This window comes from Astatotilapia calliptera, chromosome 4, assembly GCF_964374335.1.
Source record: "Astatotilapia calliptera chromosome 4, fAstCal68.1, whole genome shotgun sequence".
NCBI lineage: Eukaryota > Metazoa > Chordata > Actinopteri > Cichliformes > Cichlidae > Astatotilapia > Astatotilapia calliptera.
Window position 1 is genome coordinate 2,705,510 of NC_137425.1, and position 13,542 is coordinate 2,719,051.

Here is a 13,542-nt window from a genome sequence, read left to right on the forward strand (position 1 = left end):
ATAGTAACCACCGATCACTAAGGGAAAACGGGTATTTTCCTGTTGCCAAGTGCTTCCTGTTACTACGTAGTTGCACAGAGTTATATGGGTACTACTGAAAACCTCCCTATGATTAAGTTCTTTGCAGATGTCTACAGTCACCCGCAAGTTGCATTGAGGACTCCAACTTGTCTGCAAATATTTGTGTGTCAACCAACCCACCCACCAACCCCTATCCACCCCCACCCAAATCAGTCAAGGCAGGCGGCCATCCCTCCCTGAGCCTTGTTCTGCTAGAGCAGGGGTCTCCGACTCCAGGTCTCGAGGGCCGATGTCCTGCAGGTTTTAGATCTGACACTGGGTCTGCACACCTGAATCAAATGATGAGTTCATTAGCAGACCTCTGGAGAACTTCACGACATGTTGAGGAGGAAATTTAGCCATTTGAATCAGCTGTTGGTTCAAGGACACATCTAACGCTGCAGGCCCTTGAGGCCTGGCGTTGGGGACCCCTGTGCTGGAGGTTTCTTCCTGTTAAATGGAAGTTTTTCCTTACTGCTGTCGCCAAAGCACTTGCTCATACGTGGGTCATATGATTGTTGAGATTTTCTGTTTTCTTTGTATTATTGTAGGGTTTTTACCTTACACTATAAAGCGCCTTAAGGCAACTGTTGTTGTCATTTGGCGGTGTGTATAAATAAAACTGAACTTAATTGAATTTGCCAACTAGGCCTTCTTAGTAAAAGCAGTAAAACTGTGAAAAGTGTTATGCAAACTGGAAATGGAGACTGTTCACTGTCAAAATAAAAGCTGGGCCTTTTCAAAAATGCCATATGGTGCGCTACTGTTCGGTGGTTAGTTGGCAAGTGTTTGCTCGTCAGGGTCTTTCGTGTAAACTGTGGGAACCTCAGATATCTGTTAGCAGCCAAAGCAAACACAGGGAGGTTTTTGGTGGAGGATCCTCTCGGCAACAGATTTCAGTCCGCAAACTCAACAAGCACTCACCAACTGGTTGAGGAATACACATCTTTCCCTACTGACTGGAGGTTGCCGAGGAATCACCCATTGGTCTTTGGGGGTCATTTGAGGCACACGGTGCTGACGCCCCACTGGCCTGCTGATTTAAATCCTCTGTTTGTGGGGTGCAGTCAGTTGGAAGAAAGCAGGCTTGTTTTGAACTTTAACTTCTTTCATAGCTACTCAAGAAAAATAAAGTGGAGCTGAAAATGAGCAGAATAGTTCTCCTTTCTACCAGGATGGTCAAATGTACAATAATATTATAGCTTTTCTGCCATCAGTGGGTTTTTAAAATCTATTTCCTGTTTTGTTTTTGTCCCTCCAGCTTTCACCATGATGATCATCTTGGCAGTAATTCGCATCGGTAAAGACCACGGCGCGGGACACCCACCTGTCGCCTCCTTGTCTGGGGTCCCCAACCTGTTCGGGGTGTGCGTCTACTCCTTCATGTGCCAACACTCACTGCCGTCCCTGGTGACGCCCATCTCTAACAAGAAGCGCGTCGGCTCGCTGGTGCTTTTCGACTACATCCTCATCCTCGGCTTCTACGTGCTCCTCTCGTTCACCGCCATCTTCTGCTTCGATAGCTCGCTGCTCTACGACATGTACACCCTGAACTTCACAGACAACTGCGACGTCTTAGACATCCCGGTGCTGCGCTACTTCCTCGGCTTGTTCCCCGTCTTCACCATCAGCACCAACTTCCCCATCATCGCCGTCACGCTTCGAAACAACTGGAAGACCCTGTTCCACCGAGACGGAGGTACCTACCCGTGGGTGGTGGACCGAGTGGTATTTCCCCTCATTACACTCGTGCCCCCCATCGTGGTTGCCTTCTGTACACACAACTTGGAATCCTTGGTGGGAATCACAGGGTCCTATGCCGGTACAGGGATCCAGTACATTGTCCCAGCCTTCCTTGTCTTTTACGCCAGGCGCCACCTGGAGCCTGTGATGGGCAGAGATGCCATCAACAAGCACCGGTCACCCTTCCGCCACAGCTTCTGGGTGTGGTTCGTTTTGCTGTGGGCTGCCTTCAGCCTCATGTTTGTCACAGCCAACATCATCCTGACTGACACCAAGAACTGAGAACTCGTATCTGTGTTTCAGTTTGTGGTTCCCGTACAGGAAGCCTTATTGCTGCTGGTTGGGCAGTGTGCCCTTTTTTTGAACGTTTGTTGGGTCAATTAAATGTAATTAAGAGTAATTTATCAAATATTTTTTGAAAATTCAATTCAGTTTTGTTTATATAGCGCCAAATCACAATAAAAGTTGCCTCAAGGCGCTTTATATTGTACAGCAGATACAGAGAAAAGCCCAACAATAGTATGACCCCCTATGAGCAGCACTTTGGCAACAGTGGGAAGGAAAAACTCCCTTTTAACAGGAAGAAACCTCCAGCAGAACCAGGCTCAGGGAGGGGCGGGGCCATCTGCTGCGACCGGTTGGGGTGAGAGAAGGAAGACAGGATAAAAGACATGCTGTGGAAGAGAGACAGAGGTTAATAACAGATATGATTCAATGCAGAGAGGTCTGTTAATACATAGTGAGTGAGAAAGGTGACTGGAAAGGAAAAACTCAATGCATCATGGGAATCCCCGGCAGCCTACATCTATTGCAGCATAACTAAGGGAGGATTCAGGGTCACCTGGTCCAGCCCTAACTATATGCTTTAGCAAAAAGGAAAGTTTGAAGCCTAATCTTGAAAGTAGAGATAGTGTCTGTCTCCTGAATCCAAACTGGAAGCTGGTTCCACAGAAGAGGGGCCTGAAAACTGAAGGCTCTCCCTCCCATTCTACTTTTAAATACTCTAGGAACAACAAGTAGGCCTGCAGAGCGAGAGCGAAGTGCTCTAATAGGGTGATATGGTACTACAAGGTCATTAAGATAAGATGGGGCCTGATTATTTAAGAGCTTGTATGTGAGGAGCAGGATTTATTTTTACAGTTCATTACAGTCGTCCAGCCTGGAAGTAATAAATGCATGAACTAGTTTTTCAGCGTCACTCTGAGACAGGATATTTCTAACTTTAGAGATGTTGCACAAATGGAAGAAAGCAGTCTTACATATTTGTTTAATATGTGCGTTGAAGGACATGTCCTGGTCAAAAGGGACCAAATGTCACATGTTTCATGTTCCACAAAAGTAAAGCTGGAGCAGTGCATGAGAGTTAAAGGGAATTTATTAATAGGGTTTTTTGTCAATAAACACCAGACAGTTTGAGTTTTTCACAAAGTTTTGCACTTTTTAAAAATGTATCCGACAGGCTTTTTGTGGCTTTTTAAGCCTCAAAAGAAGAGAAAGATGTTTAACCCTTATTTATCACCCGCCAGGATTGCTGTCCAAGTATCGGACAAAATTGTCAACGCAACCATCACTGGAGAGCGTTCTTCCAGCAAACGCTTCATTTAAAGCAAGCGTTAGAGTCGGGTGGTGTGACTCACATTACAACAACAACATTACGGGCAACCAAGTAGTTCTGAATGCTACAACGTGGAAAAATGAGTTTTTCCTTTGCAGTTAGCTCGATCATGTTGTTATCTGGAGGATTTGTAGACTACTGGGGATTTAGCTGTGACTCTATCGCAGAGCAGGTTGGTTTTATTCAGTCCACCTCTTCAGCAGTAATGGTGCTTCTGAAGTAGCAGCTGACACGTAGCATCACCCTGATACACAAGAATATGAATTATTCCACAGTGTGAAGGGCGTCTGCTCTGTCATCACACTGGCTCAACAACAATGTGCTGTTTTTGATCTGCAGCAACATATGCTCTCATTGGTAATCTGAGTACTCTAACATGCTACTTAACACGCCGTGCTGCTTAACAGCTCTGTGGGTTGCTCTTAAAGTTTGCCTCATTCATATTCCAAACTATAGAAAAGATCCGACGGACCTTGAGGGCAGAATGTTCCAGTAAAAATATATTAAAGCAAGCGGAAGAGCAGACATGAAAAAGAGCCTGTCGCATTCAGACTTGTGCTCTGTTGCAAAACTTGATAATGAGATTGGAACTGGGACCAACAGAAGAAGAAAAACGAAGGGATCGGGGACGATCACTCTTTCATGTCTGACGTGCATCCATTCCTCAGCGGCGGCTGCCTCCAATCTCCTCGCCTCCCCCTGGTGAACAATGAAGCTCCGTCCGTGACAGATCCACTGACAGATAGGCTTCCAGGAGGAGCTCCATCTCTGTTTATCACCTGACACTCGCGCCTGTAGTTCACACACAGGGCATGTCTTCCCGTCTTCTACTCCTCAGCACCCATTCATGACTCTGTCAGCCTCGAGCTGTATCCATCACACAGCTGCACCTGACAGGATAATGGAGATCTACAGTGCTTCAGCTCTGGCTGTGACGAAGGCATCCGCGGCCAAAAGCGATGGGAGCCAACTGCACAGCTTCATAAAGTGCACGCTGTACTGTACACCAATGGTAACTTCACTGACACTTGGCAGCTTCTTCCAACTTCATTATCGCCCTTACACTTCCATCTTTGACCCGTTGCACGATTCTGTCTGTGTGATTTTCACATTACAGTGGAAATCATCTGGAAATACTTCAGTGCAGACTAACAACAACCAGAAAAACCTTCATGCTCGACTTATAGTGTCGCACACAGGTTTGCAGGCAAATGTAGGTGGTGCTCAGAGACCCAAGCAGCAGTGACCTCCAGCAGCGTGGTGACCACAGAGTGAGAAACTAGCAGCAGTACAAAGCGGGCAGATCCCAAATTAAATTTACCTGAACTGTGAGCTGAGCTGTCACAGCATAGAGTAACTTTGACATATGACAGGTTCAGCCGCAAAGCGAAGCACGGTGAACAAAACGCTGCTTTAAGGAAAACAGTTGAGATCACAACGCGGCAAAGATGAATGCAATCATGGGCAATGAACTTTCAGCCTTTGGAGACAAACAGCTCTGGAAATAAATGGACAAATGGAAATAAAAAGGCAGCAAGACAGTGTGCCATTGAACAGGGTCAAGTTGGCATTTTACATTCAGTCTGGCATCTAGAACAGAACAGAAGTCCCTCATCAGATAGCAACGTAGTTGCTGCAGGACGGCAACTTAACTGCACGTTAATATAAGCAACCTTTGTTTTTATGTAACAACGTAACCAGAATGCCACCAGCTGAGTGAAGTACCTGCTGCGTAGAGACACATCAGTGCAGACCGACTCAGACTGTTTATGAATCAGTCTGGGATTATTTGCAATCCTTCACCGATCTTCAGTCGCTTTTCTATTTTTGCTTTAGTGTGTTGGAGCTGTTAGGAGTTCTTTTGTTCTTTTTGTTGAATATGATTTTGTGACTGTTTGCAACCACCAAAGACAAAATTCAGCATTTAAGAAGCGCAAGAAAGTAGAGCTGGGAGGTGTGTTGCTTTATAACAGAGATACAGATTCCTGCTTGGCTGATGTAGTTTGGTTGCATCCGTCCATTTTCTACCACTTAACGGGGTTATGGGCTCACGGAGGCAGCCCTTTCCATCTGCTGCTTCAGCCCCTCTGTCGGATGTAGAGGACTTGCCAGTCTAATAATAAACTCTAGGTTTACTCTAGGTTAGCACTACTTCCCTTTATGTAAGGCTTTGACTTTGAGATGCTTAAATCGTGACTGGGTAACACCAAAGTCCTTCTCGAAGTCTTTGCCCAGTTGTTTGGATAAAATAAATAATTATTTAAATAAATGTAATTTCAGTGGATTCAGATCAGCATTAAAACCGCATATAAAGAGTCATAGGTCAAGTTTAATAAAAACCACCTAAAGGTTATCTCCGCCCGGATGCGTGCGGCTGTGAAATTCTCCCGTGGATTTTAATTTCAGATTATTAGTGTCTGAGGCTCCACACCTCAGAGTGTTTGGAACAAATGGAAAATGAGGACAAGTACAGATTTCTACTGCTTTCTGGTGATGGTAACATGTGAGGTAAATGGAGCTTTTATTTGGTTTGAAGCTGAAGTATGTAAAAGTCCCAGTCAGCCTGATTGAACATCAGATGGTCTGGAAGTATTTCCAGTGGGGAAATAGTTTTGGTTTACAAGGATTTTCTGCACCTTTACTGTGTAAAAACAGCTTTTTTGTCTGTGGACTTCATAACATTCCTACATTGTTTTTGTTTACATCTCAGATTAAAGATCCAGGTTATGTTTATGGTTAAACTGAGAATCTGTCTGTCAAAGGAAGAACGGACAGGTCAGCTGACCCAGCAAAGACATCCACACTTTTAGTCCAAAGCACAGTTAAAACGTCCTACAGTATATGCAGCGTGTACAGGATGATTACACGAGACTGTGGGAAAGTATTTTCTTCCGGGTTTTAATTGTTGCTGTTGTTCTCAGCCTGTAGAAGAATTAACAGTTGTGGTCAATTTACATGCAAACGCAGTTTGAGGGTGTTGGGAGGGTTCAGCGGGTTGAGCAGTGGTTCCAAAGGCGCCGCAGCTTTTTCATCAACCGCTGTAATGCAGTTTAAATTGAAAGGTAATGTGCTGCGACTCGAGTGTTTTTAAGGCACTGCAGCGTCAGTCCAGCACTGCTGAAGGTTACAGGGGTGACGGCGTCTGTGGCGTCAGCAGGACGCGCCCGTCTTTAACAAGATCCGTCGCCAATAATCGAATTGACTGCAGATATCGGCGGTGGGTCCCACTGGTGTGACGCCCGCCAGCTTCGGTCTGGGTTGAGGGAGGAGCGGTGATGTTTAGAAGCCATTTACATGTTTGCAATGACCTGAAGTGAAGCGAATGATACGAACACGTGAACCCTGAAAAGATGTTTGATACTTCACCTGAAGCCAGACTCAACGTGTGTGTTTGTGCGAGCAGATCAGTTATGAAACGTGCCTTTTTTTAAAGAACAGCCCTAAACTTCCTTCTTATCATCTGAAGAGCAGCGTGCCCGACATCATCAGCATTAATCCTTTTCTTTAAAAATGACAATCTGTGTTTGCCAAAAAGAAACTTGCATGTTTTCCTTTTCTTTGTGTTTCATTTCTTTGTTTTTCTTCCATAAGTTTACATCTTGTGTTTGTTTACAGAGATCTGGCTGTAATGTTTCTGCTTTAATTGATATTCTGTTTCTTTTCTTTTTCTGTTTTTTTTTAATTATTTGGTTTTTATGAATCACAAAAAAGTTAAATAAATGAAATAAATGATTTATATTCATCTGAAGTGCATCAGCCTTGAAGGAAAACTCTGCTTTCCTAACCCTCGGTGACTTCAGCCTTTTGTCAAACATTTAGGGCTCAAACTAATCTGGTCTCTATTGTACCGTCATATTCTATTAACCGCTGAGATACGCTGCATGACCACATGAACAAAGTGGCTCAAGATAACTTTCTCTTTTGTGCTACAGCATCAGCTCTGTTGTGTTTCTCAATTTGTGATAAAAACTTGGAAGCTGATTTCCATTTGCTGTCCCTGGTTGACGTACTGTATCGACTGTTACTTCAAAACTGATCGAGTTTGTTAATGGAAAAGAAAAATCATATTTTTCTCGGGGTTTTGATGACGAGGGACGGATCGGACTGAAATCTCTGGCTTTCTTACATTTAGAATGACGAAAATGTGCAAAGTTGATCCGAATACGATGCCTGAGCTCATAAACTCATGAAAGGTTTCCACAGACCTTCTATAGGAGCAGACGTTACATCTGCGTTCTGCTTCTACTGCGTCCACCTTTTATACAGCCCGCGGTTACGTCATGTGAGCGAATACCATCATTGCATCATGTCAGTTTGTGCAGCCTCTTGTCTCAGAGATATTCCACGATCAGCTGTGAGTGGATTATATCACAGTGGAAGTGTTTAGGAACCACAGCAACTCAGCCACAGAGTGAAAAACCTCAGAGGGTTACAGAGGGGGGCACTGAATGCATGAAAGGGACCAACTGCAAACAACCTCTGGCATTAACATCAGCACAAAAACTGTGTGCCGGGAGCTTCATGACGTAGGCGTCACAGGTGGAGTAGCTCCTGTCGGTGTTGAGGTGGCCCACCGACAGGACACCAGTCCAGAACCGGTTTCATGCATTTCTGCCAAAACTAAAAACTGGAACGGCACCATCGCTGAAAATTCAAACCAAATAAGAGGAGCCGCTGCAGGACATTTTAGAGTAAACCAAGCTAACACAGCACAAACAGCACCGTGATAGGCCAGATGTTTTCTATTGTTTACATTTCTTTATTACAGGTCTTTATTTATTTCATATTGAAGACTGAGCAAGGAGAAGACAGCCAGGGTGGAAGATTTTCCTGAGATGGTGTTCAGAGGTTTCATCCACCGGCGTGTTTGAGGAAACCAGGTAACAGATTGCCAACGTGGTGTCTTTTGACTCGACTCTAAAACAGTGGAAAATCTTAGAAGCGATTAAAGCATTTTAACCAGCAGAGTAGCAAAAACTACTAAACCATAACCAATTCTCCAAAATGATCAAATCCTCCTGTAAGAGTCAATCTAATTACAAGAGTTTGTCCCGTTCACAGAATCAGCCATACATACATTTTCTTCTGCTTTTCTAACTCAGGGTTGCTGGAATCTGTCTCAGTCGTTACAGGGTGAGAGGCGGGGCCATCAGTCTATCTCATGGCCAACACATAAATTACAAACACGCTTTCATACCAAGGGCCACTTTAGAGTCACCAGTACACCCCGTGCATGTCTTTGGACCGTGGGAGGAAGCCAGGTAACCCTGAGAGATCCCGCAGGCACGTGAAGAACATGCAAACTCTACGCAGAGAGGCCTCGACTGGATTCAAACCTTCCTGCTGTGGACGACGGCGACCGCATCGCTGTGCCGCCCTGTCAGGCTCCTAAAAGTGCAAAAACATGACACATTCTCCCGACTCTAAGAGTCATTCTCTGGAATTGGATGCATGAATCAGTCTCATACCACGTTCATTCATACTTCCACACACTCACCGTTGGCAGTATTTGTATCTGCTCTGCAGGTAATTGGCATCTCCTTTTTTTTCCAGCCCTCTTCACCTCGATCTTCCCTGAAGCATGCCGCCATTTTTTATTTTTTTTTATTGATACTCGAGATGGCTGTTTTTATTATCAAAGCAAGCCTCCCCCTCTGAATTCCAATCCCAGCAGCGCTGCTCCGGTGTAATTTAATTTACCCTCTGTCCTTTTATGTATGTGGGATGTGCCTGCATGTTTGGGGGCAGAGCTTTAATTGGAAATGCAAACTTAATTAATTCACAGCGTTTTTAATTGCTGCATGGTTTATTCAGCACGGCGGTGTGAAGAGAGCGCACGTACTGGCTGCCTCACGCCTGCAAATATTTGATCACCTGGGGTGATTGGAGATATTTTTTAACTGCTGGCTTCATCAGAACTAATCAAAAACCTCGAACCTGCTCTCTTCTCCGCTGAAGCGTCAGATAATCTGCAGAATTAAACTCCCGTCTCTCATTAAAAACACGATTTTGATTCATTTTCTACATCCTTTAAAAACAGTTTTGTCTCATTTCACTTTGAATTAACGTTAAAGTATCATGTTAGTAAAAGTGCCACGCTTTTCAATTTTACACATACAAGATTTTTATTTATTTATTCATTTATTTTTTAAAGAAATACGAATTAAAAATATTATTTTGGCTCCAGGCAGCTGGAATTAACTCGGAAACGTTTGGATTTTTGAAGGCTGCTGGGTAAGAAGCTGACCTGTCACAGTGAAAATGTTTGTAAAAGTTCCACCAATTTGGGACGTGACCCGTTACCGTGCTTGAAATGGTTTATTTTAATGCACTACAGTCTTTTATTAGACCTGCCGAGTATGTTTTTCTCTCCTGAACTTTAACAAACTCCAGAGAACAAACACGTGTCTTTGCAGGACTTTGTTCTCACACATGAACCTGATTGTTCTCACTGAAAATCTTGTGCCAGACAGATTTTCTCTTAATATTAAGAAAACTATAATGACATAAAGCCAAAATCTAGTTGGTAGTCAAAGGTAATAGAGAGCTTTAACATTCGCTCTGTAAGAATGGACTGATTCAAAGTCCTGAACACGTTTGGGGATTTCTGGACTTTTTCCTTTTAGTTTCACGATGACTTTGACGATTATGCTTCATTTAAGGATCACCTTTAAATCTCACGCAGACATCATGTTTCCCAGAGAATCAAAGGGTTAAAAGTTCCCTGAAAAACACTTTTCTGTTGTGATGCTGCACAGGTAACAGCCAAACAAGCTCGTGTTAGTTTGGGACCAGCGATCATTACCAATGTCTGTATGGATCCGATCCACGCTATCACATTCCCATCATGCCGGCATCTTTCTTCGATGTGTCTCGTTTGGCACAAACCTCAGTGTTGCTGAGTGAAGGTCACCCTGTAAGCGAATAAGGTTTATTTGATGAGACTTTAAAATGTAAAAATTAAACCTTTACATCAACGTATTATTTATGATATCTTATTTACACCGAGTGGCCCAAAAGAAGCTTTCTTACATAAGCAAATATGTGCTTCCACTGCATGATTACTGCAGTTATTAATATTGTTCGGCTGGCTCTGGGTTATTTAGTGCTAACTGATTAACGATTATCTTCTCATCTCTTCAACAACTACACTGGAACACTTGTGGCATCCTGTGGTCGTGTGAAAGATGTTGTTCTGTTTTTGCTGCATTATTGGCCTCCAGTGGAAACAATAAGGAGAAAGGGAAACTAGGATGAGGTTAAAACTGTCCAACGCAGTTCAAACCTGGAAGCAAAGCAGTGAAAAAATGTTCATTTAAAGGTTTAGTTCAATCAAATCTAAAAAAATCAGAACTCACGGCTTTGTGCACACCTGTGCACCACAAAAAACACCACAGAGGCTTCAGTTTGCATGAAGACTGGACTCTGGAGCAACGAAAAAAAGGCTCACCTGCTCTGTTGAGTCCAGATTTACTCGTTTTGTGCCATTGGAGGACGGGCAGCACCCAGCATGCATCGCTCCTACCATCACATTATGATCTGGGGTTGCTTCTGTCGGTCAGCTTCAGCAAACTGAGGTCATCTGACAACCTGAAGAGACCGAATGACCAGGTTTCTCTATCAGAGGATTTTTCCACGAGGACGCTGCCGATTGTGAAGATTCAAACTCAGATTATGAATCCAGACATTCACCTCATCTTTGAAATCTTTCAGATATGCTGGAGGAGACACAGCAGGCCGATCATCTCCCTCCGTGCACGTTTACGTCATCGCTTCTATGACGTTCTTCTTTCTTGCTCTGTCAGATATTATTTCTCTGCAGTTAAATTCCCTCTGTGTCTTTGCTGAGCTCTTTTGATAGTCGTGGAAATCTGACCAGATTTGTCCTTGTGAGGACGGACACACACACACACACACACACACACACACACACACACACACACAGTGCCATCTGCAGTCGCATCTATTCTGGCCTACAGCTTTATTACTAGATTTATTTACTGAGGCTGGGTCAGGTGCCTCGGCGAGCCCTGCTTGGCCCCTCAGGTGAGCCCCGGCGGTGGAGGCGATTATGACTCTATCAGCAGCTCTTATTAAGTGTCGGCAGCAGCGGGCAGGGCGCTGTGGCCGCTGTGGAGGGAAATCAGTCGCCGCGTGCCGTTTCAAGCCACTCGCCGCTCATTAACAGGTCACATGTTTCTTCTGTCTGCAGCCGTGTGGTACAGCCAGCATGGCTGAAAGCTTTAGTTCACCTTGCCTCACTAATAGAAGTCATTTCAGACGATGGGAGCAAACACAGTCATTGCTGGGTAAGACATGAACGCACCAGAGCAGAACCAGGGGTTTGATTTTGGACTGTTGGTACTAAAAGTAGAAATCTGCCCCCATCTACAAACTCCTTTTGTTTCATCATCGCTCACGTCTGAATTTAACTGCCTGAGGTTTTAGCCCGTTTGGAGCTCAATCCCAGCCAGGTGCAGTCTCATCTTGTAATGACAGATGGTTTTCTTTTAATTCCAGACAGATGCTCCCTTTTTTTAAATGTCCTTTTTTCGCTCCCCTCCCTCGTGCCTCGCTGCTGTGAGGTTCATTAGCACAAACGGGGCTTAGCAGAAGTCTTGGAGAGAGATGAGGGTCACAGCATTTTAGGGATGCTGGCCAAGCCCTGACTGAGCTGCTCTGACAGCCTGATCGTCATGCAGGACAGAGCGGGTTGTCTGTCTGCGCTGACGGGAGGCGCTCTTTAAACTTTAACAGCATCTGCATAACTGTGTGAGGAGCTGCGTCCTCAAACCGAGCGTCCAGACAGGAGGGAGGGAGTGTTTCTGCAGCCACGAGTGACCTCATGGGCAAGAGATTCACTTCGGTTTTAACATGAGATATTTGCTCATCCCAAATGTGGGAAATCCTTTTACAACAGCAGTCAGTATAATAATAATTATACTCTTCTTCATTCAGCTGCTCCCTTTAGGATTTGCCACAGCAGATCATCTGCCTCCATCTCTTCCTGTCCCAGCATCCTCCTCCTCTGCATCATCCTGCCTCTCAGCTCCATCTTCATCCTCCTCTGTCCAGTATATCCAGTCTCCCTCCTCAGCTCACACCATCTCAGCCTCTAATTTGACTCATTTCCGCTCACTCCCATTGAACATCTGAACATCTTCAGCTCCTCCTCCTGCCCGATGTCCGTGTCAGACCCAACCATACATCACAGGTCCTTTCCTTTCACTCTCGCTGCTCTCCTTTTATCTAATCCTAAGCCTTCCAATCGGTAAACATGCTACTCTACCTCTTAAATTACAGCCACGTTGAACTAAGTGCCATCGTGGTAATGGCAGTTTTTTGGGGCACTTATTTTAAAAATGTATCTAAATGATTTTCATTTCAGTGGCCACTGGGACACAGACATGGTGAGTATTTAAATGGGGTCAAATCTCCTGAAAAGATTAAAGCGTTGATGACTTTGGCTTGATGATGATAAAGTAACAGGAGGAAACAGCGCTCATACCTGCCTCTCCCCACCCACCTCCTCAGCTCTGCAAGGGGGACATGCCCGAAACACTTCACCTACTGTAGGAGGTGCGCAGGAGGCGTCTCTCCATGTGGAGGAGTACCACGCCATCAGGAGGTTCTGTCGGGCGTCAGCGCTTTGTGGATCAGGTGGAGGTCACAGGTGGTCTGACCCCACCTGCTGACACCGTGGTTACAGGGACATGAAACATTAAACGCAGCGTACAGAGCCCGAAAAGCAGAACTGCAGTGAAAGAAAATGAAAAATATTTGCTTGATTATTTTCTTTGCAGCACTACTGATTAGCTGATACTGGGAAAGTCAACAAAGTCAGAGAGGAGGTCAAAGGTCAGATAGATAATATTATAAAACCTTTTCATCATTTCTAAAAACTAGATCAACACTTTCAGGCGTCATTCTCAAAAACTGAAGCATTTTTATCATTGCCTTTATTTCAGAGTTCTGGCTGCAGAGCAGTGAATGAGGATTTAGTGTTCCTCTTCTTTAAACTGTAGAAAGGACAGTAAAGTCCGTTTTTATTGGTTTAACTATATTCTCAAACGGCACAGCTTGAATGGTTTGTATTATAGAAACTGTTTGGGGGGGGCGTGGCC

The 13,542-nt window shown here is 44.5% G+C and overlaps 2 protein-coding genes across 3 annotated transcripts in view; one reads left to right on the top strand and one right to left on the bottom strand.

The window, feature by feature from the left end:
• slc38a12 (solute carrier family 38 member 12) overlaps nt 1-7,166 on the top strand; it is a 75,913-nt gene extending 68,747 nt beyond the window's left edge. For both annotated transcript variants that reach the window (XM_026163992.2, XM_026163993.2), the window contains exon 10: nt 1,322-7,166. In XM_026163992.2, coding sequence (XP_026019777.1) covers nt 1,322-2,085 — 764 coding nt within the window. In that variant the 3' untranslated portion in view covers nt 2,086-7,166. The remainder of the gene's footprint in view (nt 1-1,321) is intronic.
• The window catches only part of LOC113020221 (C-reactive protein-like), a 438,825-nt gene that overhangs the window by 116,792 nt on the left and 308,491 nt on the right, over nt 1-13,542 (bottom strand). The gene's annotated exons all lie outside the window — the stretch shown is intronic.